Here is a 19,383-nt window from a genome sequence, read left to right on the forward strand (position 1 = left end):
GATCTATGGCCACCAAATCACAGCCGGGATGTTATTTCGTGATAACACACTCCTTCTCGTGTTCTATTGCTTAAATTGCCCAGCTCTACATCTGAGTGAAGATGCTTTGGGTTGTTTTACATTCAAACGCTGTAAGGAGAGCTTTGCCCTAACTGAGTGCCAACATCTTGCATGTAATACAGTTCTTTCTCCACTAGATGGAACCTCCAGCATAGATTTCAGTCCTACAGTTGGATCAGTCAGTGAAGAATCTACACTGAAGACTCTTTGAAATGCAGCAATTAAATGTGTGTTCTCTCTGTGTGTTTTCAGATTGAAGGCTCAGCTGTCGCCCTTGACGATGACAAAGATGAGGATGATGATGGTAGAGAGATCTGCCCCTGTTGTGGCGAGCAAATCTGTGTGAGCGAGCCGTGAATCGGACGGGAGGTTCGCCAAAGGAGAGGGCAGCAGAGAAGATGTCTGCAAACACACCTACCTCAGCCCCTCCCCCTAAGAAGAGCAGGGGGAAGCAGGAGGCTCTGGAGGCAGCCAATGAGGAGCTGAAGACCAAACTGTCTGACATACAAAATGAGCTGCAGCAGGAGAGGACGAAGGTAGTTTCATCATTTGCGTTCAATTTATTTTCATCACAGGGCACAACTGCTAGAGTTTTACTTATCCCAGACTCTTAGGCCCAATCCCATTTCACCCCTCGCCCCTACCACTTAGCCTTTACCCCTCTGCTTTGCGCATTCATGCCTAGAGGTAAGGTGTCTTGATTTTTGTTGAGGGTAGTTGAAGTGTTAGGGCTACATTCCCCGCCAAATGAAGGTTGTTCAGAGAATAAATGATGGCCGATAATAAATGGGATGGGGCCAAAGTCTTTGAATAAGAGTCCCTTTAAATTGATAGTATGGCAAAAAATATTTCTGACATTTTCCCATTAAGCTAAATGTAGTCAATCAGCCAAGACATGCTTATATCATTGCATGTTTGGCTCAAATGACATTGATTTGTTGAGGAATCGTAGACGTGTCCCGACAGAAAAATATTGTATTATGATAATTACCTTACCTTTTATCCTGGTTACAATATTACCACAATATTGCGTTTTTTTGTATTGATTTTAATGGTTAATATAAAAAATTAGAAGCTTTTAAAATCAGAAACACCAACATTTTACATTTAGAACACAAAAAATGTGATATCTTGTCAAGTTCAATTATCTTAAATAAAGTCAATAAATCTTTCTCCTGTTGAGATTATTGGAGTTATTATTATCAATTTATTTCTAGACACCGCTTACTTGTTTCAGGTCATTTTATTAGGTAAAATTGTCTGTTTTTATAATTTTATTTTCACATTTTTACTTATTAAAATGATTTAAAACTAGTATAAATTGCGGGCGGCGCGGTGGCGCAGTGGGTAGCGCTGTCTCTGTGTGGAGTCTGCATGTTCTCCCCGTGTCTACATGGGTTTCCTCCGGGTTCTCCGGTTTCCTCCCACAGTCCAAAGACATGCAGTCAGGCCAATTGGACATGCTACACTGCCCCTGGGTGTGAGTGTGTGAGTGATTGTGTATGTCTGTCTGTCTGCCCTGCGATGGACTGGCGACCTGTCTGGGGTGTATCTTGCCTTCCCAATGACCGCTGGAATAGGCTCCAGCACCCCCCGCGACCCTGAGGGAGAAGTGGCTTAGAAAAAGGATGGATGGAAGTATAAATTGCCTAGAAAGTGAAATAATCTTAATTTAAACTTGCAACAGTCTCAACAGGAAAACATATCAGAATTATTGACTATGTTTAAGATAATTAACATTTTTGAGGTGTTTTCCATTTTTCTTCTATCAGGGATTACAGGTATTTAGTCTTTTGAATAATATAATATGTGACTTGTGCTTAATATGAACAGGGACATGAACAATATAAAAAAGGGCATTTTTAAATTTGAAGTTGATTTTATAGCTAGAGATTTTTATATTAAAGTAGTCTCAGCAACGTGGGTGCTTTAAAATCCTGGAAAGAGTTGTGTTTCCATGCTATAAATGAAATCATCATGTTTCCAAATTCCTTCTTCATCCCTGCGGCTCATGTAACCTCGGCACGTGGTGGAATTGGCCGCAAGTGCACCCAGACAAACAATGGGGAACAGTTGGGAAATGTGACTGTTTGTGTGGCATTAGGAATTAGTGCAAGATGTTAGCCACTCTGAGCTGGTGCGTCATTATGGAACGCTACAAAATAACAGGTTTACAAAGGGCTTAAAACTACTGAGCAGCACTCGGAGGCTGTAGTAGTTCCTTCTTTTTCATGCTCACTCCCACTAAAAACAAACCGCTTAGTGCGACTTAAGGTCAGCTACTGCTGCCCTCGTCAGTCAGATTCAGTCAAAGTGTGAATCCAGCAATATTCCAACCTTCCATCAATGTGTGATAACCATAAATAACGAGTGCTGGAGGACAGATGATTGACACATTCCTTCCTTAGGCTTTCGTCTGTCCTCCATATCTTAGCCTCCTGCATCAAGAATAGCACATGTGCTCCTCTTGACTTGGGGACAGTAACAAAATAAAATGTGTTTCACGCAGGCCTGTCATGATCGCGAGTTTTTAGCTGATGATTAATTGCCAGGAAAATAATTGCAGTTACTAATTTAATTGTCTTTTTTGTTGTAGGCAGCTGTTCAAGTGGCCAATAGGAATAAGGTGGGAGGAAAATCGATTATTAGACGCATCGCGATGCGGACGTGGACGATTCTGAATCGATTCATAAATGTCAAAAATTGATTTTCTTGAGTTTTAATTTATAACGTAATGTTGACGGAAAGTAACTTGGAAGTGCAGGAGTGCAGCGCCCGGACAGTCTGTGGCGGCACATAAGAAAAACACAACTAGATGAGCGAGAAATCCGACCGGCAGCCTCTACGTTAAAAGCCAGGTTAGGTCAGGAGTCACAACCCAAATGTTAAGAAGAGGCGTTTTGTCCTTTCAACAAAGTCAAACCACCTTGGGAGCCGAAACATTTAATGCCCAGTATGTCTCAGTGTGTATTAACGTCCTACTAAAGGCTAAAACATATAAACGAAAACAGAGACTTACTTTGCTCTGCTTTAAGCTTTAGCTGTACCCGTTTTCCTTCCATCTCCGCCAGGACACTTTTCCTCAAAAGTAGATCCGTTTCCTGTAAAATGCCTCTCAACGTTCGACTGTTTTACGAGGCTGAAGTCGCTTCTCTTTCTCCAGCTTCTTGTTCAAATTTTCCCATTCCACTTTAAATTCTGCCTGAGGTCCCAGAATGTAAATGTGGCACCATTGAAGGTGGAGCAGGAAAGTTTGAATGAGAAGCGACTTCATCTTTGCAACTTTTTAGTGTTTGACAGTCTCTCGTTGCTGATTTAATGAATCAGAATTAAGAAGCATTTGACCCACCCATGCGATGAAACACCCACATACACACTAGTGAACACACACACACACACTAGGTGGCAGTGAGCACACTTGCCCAGAGCAGTGGTCAGCCCTATCCATGGCGCCCAGGGAGCAATTGGGGGTTAGGTGTCTTGCTCAAGGGCACTTCAGTCATGGACTGTCAGCTGAGGGGAGTTGAACCGGCAACCTTCCGGTCACAGGGCTGGTGCCCTAACGTCCAGCCCACAACTGCCCTCATATACCAGGAAACCAGCTTATGAATGCGAATGAGTCTGTTTGTCTCCAAACGTTCGTCTCAAATCTCTGTGGAGCTGAGATTCAGCATCCAGTCATGGATCTTATGTCACAGTATGTCTGTAAATAGATTTAAATATATGAAGCACTTGTTTTAACCCAGGCAGGTAAAGGTTTATCCTAGGGGAGGAGCACCCCACATATAAGCAGCATAACTGGGGTAAGAGAGAGATCCCTGCTTTCAGTTGAGTGGATGACTGGACGTGGTGAATGTGGAGACCTATATGGCTTTGCAGCCATTGGTCTGTTTCATAGTTACAGAGACTATTTTTTATATTTTTCGTTTTAGTGTGTGCGCGTGGAAGTGTGTTTATATCCATGAGTGTTGGTGTGTAAATAAAGGTCGTGGGAAGAAGAACCTCTCGTACCAGCTGTGCTCTTTCCAGTTACTTGGACTATTTTCCCTGACGCAACCCGTAAAGAATGTGTGTCCCCTACCACAGCATACTGCCAGGTTGAGGCACGCACGTAATCACAGCTCCAAACAAGAGCAATAAATTTGTTTTATCAATAAAATATATAGGAAGTAAAATCATTATGGATCATTACTTTGCTTTAAAAGTACCAAGTCCTCACACAGTGAGAGAAAAAGAGATCCTGTATAGAAAAAAAGATGATAACTGACAATCGATAAGTGTTTTATAATCACATCGGAATCGAATCGAATCCTGAGGTGCCTAGAGATTTCCACCCCTAGTGGCCAAACTGGCTAGGTAAGCTGTTTTGCTTCCAAGCTGTAGATATTTACTAACTCTAAATCAGGGGTGCTCAATCCTGGTCCTGGAGATCTGCCACCCTGGAGAGTTCAGATCCAACATAGCTCGATCACACAGTCCCCGAAGGCCTTGAATGACCGTGGATCGGGTGTGTTAGGTTAGGGTTGGAGCTAACTCTGCAGGGTGGCAGATCTCCAGGAACAGGATTGGGCACCCCTGCTCAAAACTAAGGACAAATGAGGTGTCGACCCTAAAGGTGCCATATCGCTGTAAGACCCATAATACTTCTTACAAAATGTTATGTTTCATTTTTTTACATGCATTTTTCCAACCTTCTTAGTTTTGCTGAGGACAAGGACTGACTTAGAAGGCAAATATTGCTAACTAGTAATAGAAACTTATAGGTTTTTATAGAAAACATCACGTCAGACACTGTTGGAAACCACATCAGCAAGTCTATGTGAGAATTAAGATTAAGAGACCCTTATTAGTCCTACAGCGGGGAAATTTCAGCTCTGCATTTAACTGAGCGATGGGCAGCCCTATCCGCAGCGCCTGGACAGCAGTTGGGCATTAGGTGCCTTGCTCAAGGGCACCTCAGTCACATCCTGTCGGCTCAGGGGGTCGAACCGGTGACCTTCTGGTCACAAGGTTGGTTCCATAATCTCCAGCCATGGCTGCCCCAATACTTAACAGTTTAATATGGTTTGAGGAAAGTCAGTGATTGGTACATACACCAATCAGGCAGAACATTATGACCACCTCTACGCTGTTTCTACGCTCACTGTCCATCTTATCAGCTCCACTTACTGTATAGCTGCACTCTGTAGTTCTACAGTTACAGACTGTAGTCCATCTGTTTCTCTGATACTCTGTTACCCTGTTCTTCAGTGGTCAGGACCTCCATGGACCCTCACAGTGCAGGTACTATTTGAGTGGTGGATCATTCTCAGCACTGCAGTAACACTGACGTGGTGGTGGTGTGTTAGTGTGTGTTGTGCTAGTACGAGTGGATCAGACACAGCAGTGCTGCTGGAGTTTTTAACTACTGTGTCCACTCACTGTCCACTCTATTAGACACTCCTACCTTGTCAGTCCACCTTGTAGATGTAAAGCCAGAGACGACAGCTCATCTACTGCTGCACAGTTTGTGTTGGTCATCCTCTAGTCCATCAGTGGTCACAGGACGCTGCCCACAGGACGCTGAGAATGTCTTTTTCTTAGGAACTTTCTCAAGAACAAATGAAAAAAAAAACATATATTAAGATATTAGTGCATAAGGGCCAGTCCTTCTACAGTCACATGCAAAAGTTTGGGTGCTGCCGGTTTAATGACCTTCTGTTGATTTTCTGCATGAAAATAAGTGAAACTGATCATAAACAAACAACACAATTCTCCGTATTTTACTACACAGTCACTGTTTATATTCTGAATTTAGCATTCTGGGAAAAGATCAACATAAACTGTGGTCTATACAAAAGTTTTGGTACATTTTATCTTTTATGTTTTCTTTTTTCCAATATGTTAAACTCTATGTTAAAAAAATAGAAATTGTGCAAATTTGCTGACAAATGTCATTAAAGTTTGTTCTCTGTAGAAGAAGAAAATGTAATATGGCAAGAGGAGTTCAGATGTTTGCGCAATTACATATCATTGCTTTTGCTGAAGAACCCTTGAATAACAACTCTTTAAAGATACATTACATTACATCTTTTGCTGTAGTACTTCTTGTGTGTGTTCTTAACTGACTAATAAAGAATGTTTATGTTGACATGGTGAACTTCTATTCTACTTAAACCTCCTTCATATCATTGTAAATATAAGCTTAAATCAGCCAAATAACATGAACTCTGGAGTCTGGTCCTAGCTCACTCACTCCCCCTGCGTCTCTGTAGGTGAGTAAGCTGCGGGAGCGGGTGCAGGAGCTGAGAGCCCAGAGGGAAACGGAGCAGCACAAGCACTCTGTGGCCCTGACGGAGCTGCGGGTGAAACTGCACGAGGAGAAGCAGCGGGAAGTGGCAGCGGTGCGGGAGGCGATGTGCAGGCAGCACGACGCTGAAATGTCCCGGGCTGGCCGCCTGCATGAGGCAGAGCTGGCTCGCCTTCAGGCCCTGGTCAGTGTGCTGCGGGACGGGGCCAGCGCAGAGCTGAGGAACGCCCTGAGGGAGGAGGCACGCGAGGAGGCACGCAGGAGCCACGAGGCCGAGAGGCTGAAACTGTCGCAGGAGCTGCAGGAGGCCAAGGCGGCCCGGAAGCAAGCCGAGGAGGCGCTCGCCAATGCCGTGCAGGCTGACAAGGCCAAAGCAGCTGACCTCAGGGTGGCCCACCAGGCCCATCACGAGGAGATCCAGCGGATCAAACGAGAGAGCGAGAGAGACATCCGCAGGCTGGTGAGTGGAGGTGCAAGTATATGACCACACCACAATTAGTCAGATTATGATTTCCAAGGAAATTATTTTGTGCCCATTATTTTGTGATTTTTTATTTTTTTGTTAAATGCCCACAAATTTTGTTTAGGCATAATATGAGCACATTCTTTATTGACTATTATTATTATTATTATAATTGTATCTGAAATTTCCAAATTAATGCAATTGATGCAGCAGTGCGTTTACCCCTTGCTTTATCCATCCACTATAAACAGTGGATGGATAAATGGATGATCAGATTGGGAGGCAGGGAGTTAGTGTTGGTGAGTCATAAAGTCATAGAGAAATCCAGGATATAACTCCAGTGAGGCATTTCATAAAGCAATATTTCTCAATAAGCTGGATAATTTTGAGTTTTAACGTTAATTCAATTGAGCAGAATTGCCAAAATTACCTTTTCACCTATTAGACAGGCTTTCTTTCGGTTGTTCCAGTGGTTCTACATCCAGTCCACCAGATGATATGCATTTTTCCTGCATCCTCAATCCCAGTAGAGTACAAATCCGATCTTGATTGCCTGGTTTATTGCCTGGGAGCTAAGAGAGAGGAAGACTGTGGGCTTTTTTGTCCTGCTTGTTGAAATACTCCCTAGTTTTTTTCCAGAATAATGTCTAATTGGTAACCTGAGGCAGATTGCAGTTATGTTACGGTGTGTACCTATTGAGATCCATGAGGGCAAAACATAAAATAAGACATGCCTGTAGTACTGCCAGTACTGCTCTTCTGGTTACCACTCCATACCAAAACAGTAGAGGGCAGTCTTCTGCAGCCTGTCATCAGGTGGACTGCTTAAGTCAGGAGTAACAAACTCAGCCAGTAAAAGGGCCACATTAAAAAAATCTCATCGAATCCGAAGCCAGAGAAAAAAGTGTATTTATTTATTTTTTTATTAATGCTCTATCCCGAACCAGACACAGTTTATTTGAAATATGCAAAAACGTCGTAGTAGACCTTAAAATATTACATGAACACTTTAAATGTAAATGTCTCCAGGAGCTCGGTCATTCAAACCTACCTATTCGCTTAAACTAGACACCTGGCATCCTTTCTTTACTGCAAGTTCATTAAGACTTGGGTCCAATTTCTGAGCTTCTGAGCTCACGTGAAGCGTTTATGTTGGTTGGACTGCAGCTGAAATGCATTTTGGTGAAATGACTGGAGTGGAACTGTGTAGAATTGTGTAGAACTGAGGTGTAACTGCTGTTCCATAGACTGCTGTTGGGGTAGGAGAGTTGGAGCACATTACGTTGCAGTGCATGCTGGGGATTGTAGTGCAGTACATTGTGAAACGGGCTAATGTTAATAGAAAATTAAAATGCTTTTCCGAGACGAATAAGATTGTCACGGGCCTGATCTGGCCTTGTGTTTGACGCATGAGGCTTAAGCGAAGTAAGCTGTGGAAAGAAAGAGAAAAAAGGCAAGCGAGCTGGATAATGTGGAGCCCTGTAGAGCCAAGACAGCTGTGGATGTCCACTGTATTATGCTGTGACGTGGACATTTTTCTACAGTGAAGTGACGACATTATGATCTGATTTTGTAGCTCAGTGTTGGTATGTTGGAGTGAGCTCCTGGTAATACTGTATGCCCAATTTAGCATTAATTCTCTTTGGTCCCCCTTGGAGTTTATGTTTTTGAGCGCTCTTGTTTTTTGTTGTTTTTAGCTCATTAAACTACACAGAAAAATTTTGTCCAAAATACGGATTCTAAACTTTTCTTTGACGCTTCATTTGTGTGAGGAGAAGTGGGCTTGAGTGATATCCACTTGTTCACTTCTGACTTAGGCCCAATCCCATTTCACCTCTCGCCCCTACCACTTAGCCCTTAGCCCTCTGTTCTGCACGTTGATGGGGTAGGGTGTCCCAGTTTTTGTTGAGATAGAGGGGTAGGGCGAACAGAGGTTTTTCAGAGACACTTCAAACCGAGTGTAGTGAGAAAAACAGAAAAACCGACAAGGTGGCTGGACAAGCGACCAAAGAAACCCACAAATGTGAGAATTTTCTTCATTAAAAAAATTACGATAACCACTGTGTTATCTTAGTTTAATGTCATTTCAATGTATTATGGTCCTTTTCTTCATAACAAGCATTAAAAATCATGCTAAAGCTAATGTTATTAGTGGGCAATTATTAGTGTGGGGCAGTCGTGGGCTGGAGGTTAGGAATCTGGCCCTGTGACCGGAAGGTTGCCGGTTCAGTCCCCAGAGCCGACAGTCCATGACTGAGGTGTCCTTGAGCAAGACACCTAACCCCCAACTGCTCCCCGGGCGCCGTGGATAGGGCTGCCCACTGCTCCGGGCAAGTGTGCTCACTGCCCTCTAGTGTGTGTGCTCACTAGTGTGTATGTGGTATTTCACTTCACGGATGGGTTAAATGCGGAGGTGGAATTTCTCCGGTTGTGGGATCAAAAAAGTATCACTTAACTTAATGTCTTGGTAGCTGGCTCGATAATTTTCCCGTTCCACCTTAAACAGTCCAGCAGTTCTGATGCCTGAAGCGCCAGAATGTAACCATTTAAGGTGGAATGGGAAAATTCGAACAAAAAGCTGGTGAATATCACTGAAGAACAAGTGGTGGGCGATAATAAATAATTGCCCCCCTCTTTGAAAGCGTATGATGCCCTAAATGTAACTAAAGCTCAGCAGTGAGGAGCTGAACTTTACCCTCCTCTACTGTCCCTGCAGACAGAAGGGGTAAAAAAGAAATGGGATTGTGCCTCACTAAAGCACCGACACAAGTTTAGATCATAATTGTTCAAATCTGAGGTAGTGAAGTGATCCAACTGGCACTAAAGGGACAGAAACACAAGAGTAAACCTGTTCCTTGGTGTTTGGATCTGCATCCTGATCAGCCAACTTAACATTAGCTTAGCAAGCAGGCTACAGGCCCAAACATTACCACTCACCACAGTACAGGTTTCTGACTAACTGGTACTCTTCTGATGCAGGTTCACATGATAAAAACTCGTCTGTTGAGTGATCGGTGTTGGAGGGGCAGGAAGCCAAAGTCAAACCTGTTCTGTGGTGTTTGGGACTGTAGCGTTCTGGCTAAGCTAATGATAGCTCAGTTAGCAGGCCAAACGTGCCACACACACCACACTGTAGGCTTGGTTTCAGCTAAGTGACAATTATTTAGAGCCCGTGTGTCAAAGCGTGTGTCAAAGGCCCACGGCTCGAGTCAAGCCTGTGACACAGTGTTATTCGGCCTGCAGAATTATTTTAATCGTCTATTCTTATTAGCCTGTTTCAACCTGAGATGCACTACAGTCTCCAGCATGCCCTGCAACATAGTGTGTGTTCTGACACCCAGCAACAATCTATGGGCCAGCAGTAACACAAAAAGAAAGGATGGTGCCTGGTGTCTAGTTCAAGTAAATAGGCCGTTTTAAAAAAACTACCCAAAACAATTTATTTTTATTTAGAATTATTTTTGAATTAGATAGATAGACAGACAGACAGACAGATAGATGGACAGACAGACAGACAGATAGATGGACAGACAGACAGACAGACAGATAGATGGACAGACAGACAGACAGACAGACAGATAGATAGATAGATAGATAGATAGACAGACAGACAGACAGACAGACAGACAGTCAGACAGATAGATAGATAGATAGATAGATAGATAGATAGATAGATAGATAGATAGACAAACAGACAGACAGATAGAACTTTATTGATCCCAGAGGGAAATTGCAGTGTTTCAGTAGCAAGACACATGATTACACATCAACTTACATAAACTATGCAGGAAAATACAAAATAGAAATAAATCTAGACAGAAGTTAAAGTACAAGAGAAATAAAATAAAGTATACAAGTATATCTCAGGCACTGAGTGGTATGAGGTCGTCTAACAGCACATATTAAAGACATAACTAACTCTGAGTTGCATCGGTATTGTAGTGTAAAGTAAAGTGCACAGTGAAAAGTGTCATTTCAGTAATTGTTGTGATATATTGCACAGTGTGTGTTGAATAAGTGAATAAGTATTCAATGCCTATTTTGCTGTTTCAGTTTTGGCATATTTTGAATAAACAGTGGCCCGTCCAGGTCATGGCAAATTAAAAAATGAAATAAAGAGACAGTTGGCCCACAGATTTGCAGAGATTTTTAAATATGGCTGTATTAGCGGTTGATTTTGATACCTCTGATTTAGTCTTGTGACTGGTGTTAGAGCGACGGATGGAAAACTCTGAGCCCCTCTATAATATAAATAGGTGGCATGCGTATGTTTTGGCAGTTCAAACATGGAACAGAAATTTTATACGTCATAATTCTGGAAGTGCACACTCAAACCTGTTAATAGTGATTGAAGAGTGAATGTAAATGTAATTTATTATGTAGCTGCGTAATTAATTTGGCATAATTATTGTTGAATAATTATGTAATGTAACTCGAAATGACAGTAATACGTCTGTACTTCTAAGACTTTCTGACTCTTTAACATGATTTACCATAAAGACTTCTTACGTGAAGGGTCTGTTTCATGTTTCATAAGTGTTTGGGCTGTTAATGCATGCATGTGTTAGATGGAGGAGCTGCGGGGGAGGGACCGTGTGGTGCAGGCTCTGGAGAAGGAGCTGGGCGTGCAGGCAGGTCAGACCCAGAGGCTGCTGCTGCAGAGAGAGGAGGCCGAGCGTCACCACGGCAGCCCGAAGAGAGAGGTCATTCCTACACTCGGAGAGAACTGTGACTCCATCAGCAGCCAGGTCACTCCTGCCCTCTGTCCTGAGCACATATTGTTAACCCTTGTGAGGTGTTGATGTGTTTGCTATTCAGTGGTCTGGTGGACCCACTGCATCATTGACTTTAAGTCAATACAGTCATAACAATTTATGTAAAAATACCAGATCTTTAAAACATCACGAGTGTCCAGCATGGGGTTCACCTTTAGCAGCTGTAGCCAGTCAGCAGCCAGTCAGCAGCTAATTTGATGCATTATGTATTTTTGTTTATTAAAATGGACGAAAGTACATATTTCAGGCCCCATGATTGCTGCTAGTACTGTTTTGAATCATGAAAGCCTCATTTTCCTTGTTTTTTTTTTTAATTAAAAGATTGTTGGGAAACTTGGCTGTAATAACAGCCAATTTTGAATATACTGTTTTTGTGATGTCACAGATACCACTCATTTACATATCCATCTATTTAGCCAGCAGCAGTTTAGCCCTGCCCAAGCAAGCTTTAGTTATAAGGAGTGTTTCAGTATGGATTGTTTTTAAATGAGGACCAGTACAGAACAACCAATCAGAGCAGAGGTCATTCACAAATATGAGTCTTAAAGGCACAGTAACAAAAACAGTCAGCTGCAAGGGTTAAAGAGAGACTTGAAAATGGGAATGAAAAATGAATTTTGACTGTTTTTGGGTCATGAAACAACAAAATACCATAAGTTGAGCTCTGAGAACATAAAACCCAAAGGCAAAATGTAGGATACAGGCCCTTTAACCACATTTTGACCCTTATGTTATAGAAATATGTGCTACAGTGTCAGAAACCACCTAACCACATCGCTGTATGTCATGTACAGTCATATGCAAAAGTTTGCACACTCCTGGTCAAATCATGTGAAAATAAGTGATCTTATAACTCCCCTTCTAGAGTGAACATTCTTTTGCATATTTTGATGCACAATTACTGTTTGCTGAATTTACCACACTGGGTAAATATACAACCTGAAATGTGCCCTGTGCCAAAGTTATGGGGCATCTTATATTTTAGGCTTTTATTTATTTTTTTATATAAAGGGTGATTCAGAAAGATTAATAAAATAATTTTATTCCATTTGTACATGATTACAGAACAATGCAGTGAACTTTAGTGAGTTCAGCGTGAATTTCAGTGTGTTCTCTGTAGAGAATGTGTTTTTTTTTTTTGCTTAGAAAATCAGCAAAACATATAATCAGCCAAACGTTTGCAACGGTATGATTTACCATGTTTAAGTAAATTACAGGATGCACACTTTAAGGTTGCTTTGGTGTTTGTTATCTGACTGATCTTTCTGGGCCACTTTTTTGTTTGCATCTATCTGTCTGTGTGTCTGTGGGTATAGGAGGTAGATGAAAGGGACACTCGGAGGTTCCAGCTGAAGATCGCTGAGCTGCAGGCTGTCATCAGGAAGCTAGAAGACAGAAACACACTACTGTCAGATGAGAGGACTGAACTGGTACACACACACACACACACACACACACACACACACCTCCTCACAAAATCATGCTTGAACTATACAGGCCAAACATGTAGAAACATTTTTTTTCCAAGTTTCAATTTAACAACCAACACAACATGAGCTAATGAGCCAAAACATAATGACCACCCACAGATGAAGTGAAAATCATTGATAATCTTGTAAAAACAGAACATCAATATCTGGGATACATTAGGCTACACAGCAGGTAAAAGTGGCCCAAATCTGGTTCTCTCCCCATATCCGTTTTTATTGTTTGGCTGTTGACAGTATCTTTTAAATGTGATCTGTATCTGACATCAGTCCAAACAGATCAGCTCCTAAACTGACCCACATGCACAAAAGAACAGAGCTTCAAAAGATTGGCATCGAACACAAGTCACTCCCGGAGGGTTCAGCTTCTTCGCCAGCCTCATAGGAGCGATCATAAAGCTTTACTGGCTGACAGCTGGGCTCATCACACAGAATGTGTTCGAACTCGCCGTAAAAAGTGCACGTTATTCTTTTTTCTCCCCAATTCCACCCGCTAGGACTCCCCCAGTCACATGATGCTATTAATGTTAAATGTTAGGAGGGTGAAGACTAACGCAGACTTCCTCCGAGAGCTGTGAAACCAGCCACCATTTCTTTTTTCGAACTGCAGCTCACGCAACTTCACGGGACAGCCGAACGCGCTTGGAGGAAAGTTCCAACTGCCAGATCTGTTACGTCAGCAAACAGACGCCTGCACTGAGTGATGGGGGGAGAAGGGGGGGCCATCCGACCCACCCAGAGAGAACGAGGCCAATTGTGCTTTCTTGGACTCCCAGCTACGGACGGCTGCAGCATCACCAGGGATCGAACTCGCGATCTCCTGATGACACGGCCAACACTTAAGACAGTTGCGCCACTCAAGAGTTTTTACATGTACATTTATGGTATTTGGCTGACGCTCTTATCCAGAGCGACTTACAGTTTGGTCATTTTACACAGGAAGGCCAAGGTGGTGTTAGGAGTCTTGCCCAAGGACTCTTATTGGTATAGTGTAGGGTGTTTACCCTGGTGGGGGATTGAACCCCAGTCTACAGCATAGAAAGCAGAGGTGTTAACCACTACACTAACCAACCCAGTTGCGCCACTGTTCTTGGATTCACGTCCCACAGCTGCGTTCGGCCATGTCTTTTGAAACCTCTTTGAATACAGAGCAGTTGTGTTAAGTTTCTTCAATTTTTTTGTACAGAAACATCATAACGTAAATGTTTCCAGTCTCAGTAGTGCGAAATTTTGACAAATGTTGAGTCAAAAGTCAAATGAATTCCGATCCTGCTGTTCAGATCACATCTGTGTCACATATGAAGAAAAAGATCGGATTTGGGCCACTTTACCAGCTGTGTGAACAAACCTTAGATTCGTTACGCTGACATACAGTCGGCATGTTGGATGTGGGAGAAATGGGCAGCGTGAACACCTGAGCGACTTTGACAAGGGTGTAGTGGTTAGACGCTAGACGACTGAGCAGGCACATCCCTGAAACAGCAAACCGGTCAGCAGTGACGAGTGTCTACCGACAATGTTCCCAGGAAGGATAAACCACGTACCGGCGACAGGGAGTTGAGCGCCCAAAGCTCACATATCATACATCCTGATGCACTCTGTGGTAGGTTAAGTTTGAGATTCTTGATTTTAAGCAGATCTCTGACCAATCAGAGCTGACCTCTGGGTGCAGGCGGACACTTCGGTCCTTTTAGGTCATATTTTCTTAGTAGCAAATTGCTGCAGTTGATTTGCTATTAAACTGATTGGTAGTACACATGCAATTAATATATGAATAAAGGAATGATACAGCAACCACTTAGCCATGTCTTTGTGACGTTTTGGCTTATTATGTAAAATCATGTCTCGGCAAAGAAGCAAGAAATCATAGGTAAAATAGATAAAATTATTATTTCGCCAGAGGCACCGCTGCTAAGTGTGGCAACAAACGGACACATATGAACAGACGTAAATTACTCTCTCACTCTTTCTCAGTTGAAGCGTGTGCGAGAAACTGATGGACAGATGAAGCCGCTGTTAGAGAAGAACAGACGGATGAGTAAAAAGAATGAAGAACTCCTGCAGACCCTGCAGCGCATGGAGGACAAACTGAAGTCCCTCAGCCGCGAGAACGCTGAACTGGTGAGTGACACACACACAAACACACACACACACACACACACACACACACACACACACACACACACACAGACACACCTTCACAACCTCACATACAGGAGCACTTCAAACCAACGTTCCTCTCTCAGAAGGAGAAGGCAAACTCCGAATCCCAGCATGCGCTGCTGAAGAGGCCCAGCTCACTGACTGATCTAAGCCACGCCCACGAGCAGCAGGAGGTGGAGTTTCTGCGGCTGCAGGTCAGCGAACAGCGCAATGTCATCGAGGAGCTCACGCAGGTGTGTTACCATAACCACACACACACACACACACACACACACACAGGTGTATACCAAAGATATGCAAAAGTTTGGGCACTCATGGACAGATTGCTTTTTGTTGATATTTTACTGCACAACTACTGTTTACTTGATAAATTTAACGTATTTGAAAGAAATAAAACGTAAAATGTGACCTGTGTAAAAGTAAAGGCACATTTTACGTTTTATATTGCTTTAGGTAATTGGCCTAGAAGGGGGAAGTGGCAGCGCAGTCAACGTGTCCCGGCCCAGGTCTTAAAAATGTGCTGACATTATTAACAATCATACAGAATGTGGTTCTTAGAGAATCTTCTAAACCGCTAAAAAATCCCAGCCAGTCCATCACAGGGCAGACAAGCAGACATATACATTCACACCTAGGGGCAATTTAGCATGTCCAATTGGCCTGCATCTCTAGACTGTGGGAGGAGAACCTGGAGGAAACCCTTGCAGACATGGGGAGAGCATGTGAACCCATGCCCTTCTATCTGTGAGACAGTGCTACCTGCTGCTGCCCTATAACATATTCAGTACCCGTATATACACCGATCAGGCATAACATTATAACCAAGTCCTTGTTTTTACACTCATTGTCAGCACAACTCACACTAACACACCACATCAGTGTTACTGCAGTGCTGAGAATGATCCACCACCCAAACAGTACCTGCTCTGTGAGGGTCCATGGGGTCCTGACCACTGAAGAACAGGGTAACAGAGTATCAGAGAAACAGATGGACTACAGTCTGTAACTGTAGAACTACAAAGTGCAGCTATACAGTAAGTGGAGCTGATAAGATGGACAGTGAGCGTAGAAACAAGGAGGTGGTCATAATTTTATACGTACACACACACACACACGTATATATATATATATATGCTGTCTGAACAAAACCTTGTATCTCAACATCTCAACTTTTGTCGTTTTTCAGTCTTTGACATAATCTGAAAATGCATGTTATTCTTTACATTGTATGTAAATGTCATGATGAACGGACCAAAAAATGTGTGGTTCCATTGATTTACATTAAAAGTAAAGTATGTCTTTTTTTTTCTTCTCCTGTAAAGCTATTATTTTAGAGCTATGAGGTTTTGTTTCTGATATATACATATATATAATGGCATGTCGTTTTTATATCTACACAATGACTGAAAACTCTGAATATATGGATTGAACCTTGAGAATATGAAATGAATGTCTGAATATATGCAGTGAAACTTGAGAATACGGAATGAAATCTGACATTATTAAGGCGTTTGCGCGAGGTTTTTTTTTAATGTGTGATATTATCCCATACGGACGCAGGCCGTGCGTCACTATGACTGAGTCAGCACAAAATCTAGTAGCTGCTAAATAATGGGAAGATAATTAACACCCTGGCGAATGCATGTACTGGCCAAAATAACACTAGTAACTGTATTTAATATTGTTCTACTGAGGAAAACGTTTATTCACCGTTTCATCACGGAAGGCTCAATGCGGTCAATTTGCTGTGCTCATTCAACCATAATTCCTGTTCATCAGGCAAAAATTAAAGCCTTAATAAACATGCTTTCCACCTCACAGCAGTCCACACTTAAAGTCTTCACCCATTCACTCTAAAGGACCCAATTAAGGCCAGCTTTATAATATATACGCTACCTAGTCCTACCCCACGAAATAGCCTTGGGGTAGGACTAGGTAGTGTATGTATATTATAAGCGTAGTTTGGTACTGAGGGCGCCAGCAATTTAACATGTTTTTAGTTTTTCCAAATAGTCTATTTTCTCTAATTTAACAGGTGAAGGGCATCTTCAACCCAGTGAACAAAGATTGGTGGACAGATGTCAGATTTCAGTAAATGTTATATGGCGAATAATGTAACAAAAACAACACGATTAGTTTCTATCCCAGATAAACGGACCATATTCAGAAATACACTGAAAATGGTCACCACTGGACTTGAATATGTAGATATTAAGCCTCTGAAAGAATTTTAAAGGTCAAGGACTCAAATTCTGCTTTTTTGCACATGACCAGTGCATGTGTGCATGGGTAGCTGGGGTTACATTACATGAGTTACATGAAGGGTCAACATCAGTCAAAACCTTTGGTAGCTTCTCATTTGTCCTATGAATACGGTGCCCAGATTTACAAAGCTTAAGGCCAAGCTTTGCACAAATTAAGGAAGTATGAGCTGTATGTCAGATGGAATGCCAAAGTCGTTACCACCAAAATGAAATCAGTGACCCTTCTGTACATTTTAGAGGTCACCGCTGTTCACTCATCTTCTTGTGCGAGTGCCTTAATTGGTCTCAGACTGATTATTTCTGTTGTGTAATCAGTTCTGTTTGTTAATTAGGATGTTTACCTCATTAATCTGAGGACTAATTATCGATTTGTCATGCCTCCTCACTCACCCCTCTTTTCATCATAATCTCCAAATCCATTTTTAGCCAAAATGCTAAGCTGCTCTTGTAACTTGACTGTGTGTTTACTGCGAGAACCGCCTCAGTAACCCCTGCTCTTAGTCTGACCCACACGCTATGAAGTTTATAATGCGCTGAGCTGTTTTGATCTGCGCTGTACTTCTGCTATAAAATATACATTATAGGGATTCACCTATTTGTCAAGTACAGTGGTAGGCAAAAGTGCCAAGGTTTGAGCACCTCTGGATACATTTTTTTAAGTGAAAATAAACACACATCTGGTTAATTTAATGCACAATTACTGGGGGGGGGCATAAAATGATCCACAGCATTTCATGTCCATATCAATGAAGTAATGTTTCACCATCTTGGCTGTAAATATGTCTCAGCATGTGTTAATGTCCTAGTATAGACTAACAAATAAACACAAAAACACAGACTTACTTTGCTCTGCTTTAAGCTTTAGCTCAGCTATAGTCACTTTTCTCGCATCTCCAGCAGGAAGCGATTCACGCAAAAGTAGAAAAGCTTCTTGTAAAATGTTTCTCAACATTTGACTTTTTACGAGGCTAAAGACATTCAGATTTTCCGGTTCCACGTTAAATGGTGCCTGAGGTGCCAGAATGTTGCACCATTTAAGGTGGAACAGGAAAATTCAACCTCAGCTTTGCGACTTTATAGCATTTGACTCAGTGCAGATTATGTGTATGAGGAAACCAGCTGGAGTGATTATAAACACAAATAAGTCCATTTGTCTGCAAATGATCAATATTTGTCTTAAATCTTTGTGTGCTGTTTCGTTAGCTACTAGCTTGGCAAGACAGTTGTGTGCGTTGCTATGGTGACCAGCCGTCTGCGCTGATCGTCAGGGTTAAAGGGTGAATCAGCAGTTCTACATTAACTCCAGCGTTTAAGACCATTTACTGTTAAACTGAGTTAAAACTATCAGCAGAGCTTTATTTTACTGTAAAGGAGGATTATTTTATTTTTACATACAAACCTAATTCTGCTGTGGAGCCACAACAGGGCAGTAAAAGAGCCGCATGTTGCCGACCCCTGATTTGAAAACTGGCCTATAGTCTCTATTAAGTCTTTTCAAAATTCTATAATATTTAGAGATTTTTGAGAGGCTCTTCATTGCTGTTGTTCAGGTCATTTAATTTTTTGGCCTTTTTTAAGAAAATACTTTTGCATTACTAATATAATAGATAGTCCTGGTGTCAAAGCCCTTCTTAGCCTGACGAGTGAAGTGTTTTGTGAAACTGTTCTGTGATGTGATGTTTCTGTCTGGTTTCAGGAGCGAGACAGACTGATGATAAACAAAAGGAACAAGAGGAAAAACATCAGACTGCCGAAGGTGAGCAAGAGCAGGCGTTTAGAAATGCCACACAGTTACGCTCGCTAATATACTGCGTTGTGATGACGGTGAAAGAGGGGTGTGTGAGCTCTGTGTTGTGTGTATGTATGTGCAGTCTGTCATCGT

General features: G+C 42.2%; 1 protein-coding gene across 4 annotated transcripts in view; it reads left to right on the forward strand.

The window, feature by feature from the left end:
- The window catches only part of jakmip1 (janus kinase and microtubule interacting protein 1), a 64,131-nt gene that overhangs the window by 18,308 nt on the left and 26,440 nt on the right, over positions 1-19,383 (forward strand). For 3 of the 4 annotated variants that reach the window (XM_037540711.1, XM_037540710.1, XM_037540712.1), the window contains 8 exons: positions 313-596; positions 2,657-2,686; positions 6,315-6,809; positions 11,381-11,560; positions 12,904-13,017; positions 15,049-15,195; positions 15,321-15,470; positions 19,198-19,257. In XM_037540711.1, the coding sequence (XP_037396608.1) occupies positions 459-596; positions 2,657-2,686; positions 6,315-6,809; positions 11,381-11,560; positions 12,904-13,017; positions 15,049-15,195; positions 15,321-15,470; positions 19,198-19,257 (1,314 nt within the window). In that variant the 5' untranslated portion in view covers positions 313-458. The remainder of the gene's footprint in view (positions 1-312; positions 597-2,656; positions 2,687-6,314; positions 6,810-11,380; positions 11,561-12,903; positions 13,018-15,048; positions 15,196-15,320; positions 15,471-19,197; positions 19,258-19,383) is intronic. The other variant, XM_017716168.2, reaches the window with a different exon arrangement.

The sequence above is a fragment of the Pygocentrus nattereri genome, chromosome 8 (assembly GCF_015220715.1).
Source record: "Pygocentrus nattereri isolate fPygNat1 chromosome 8, fPygNat1.pri, whole genome shotgun sequence".
NCBI lineage: Eukaryota > Metazoa > Chordata > Actinopteri > Characiformes > Serrasalmidae > Pygocentrus > Pygocentrus nattereri.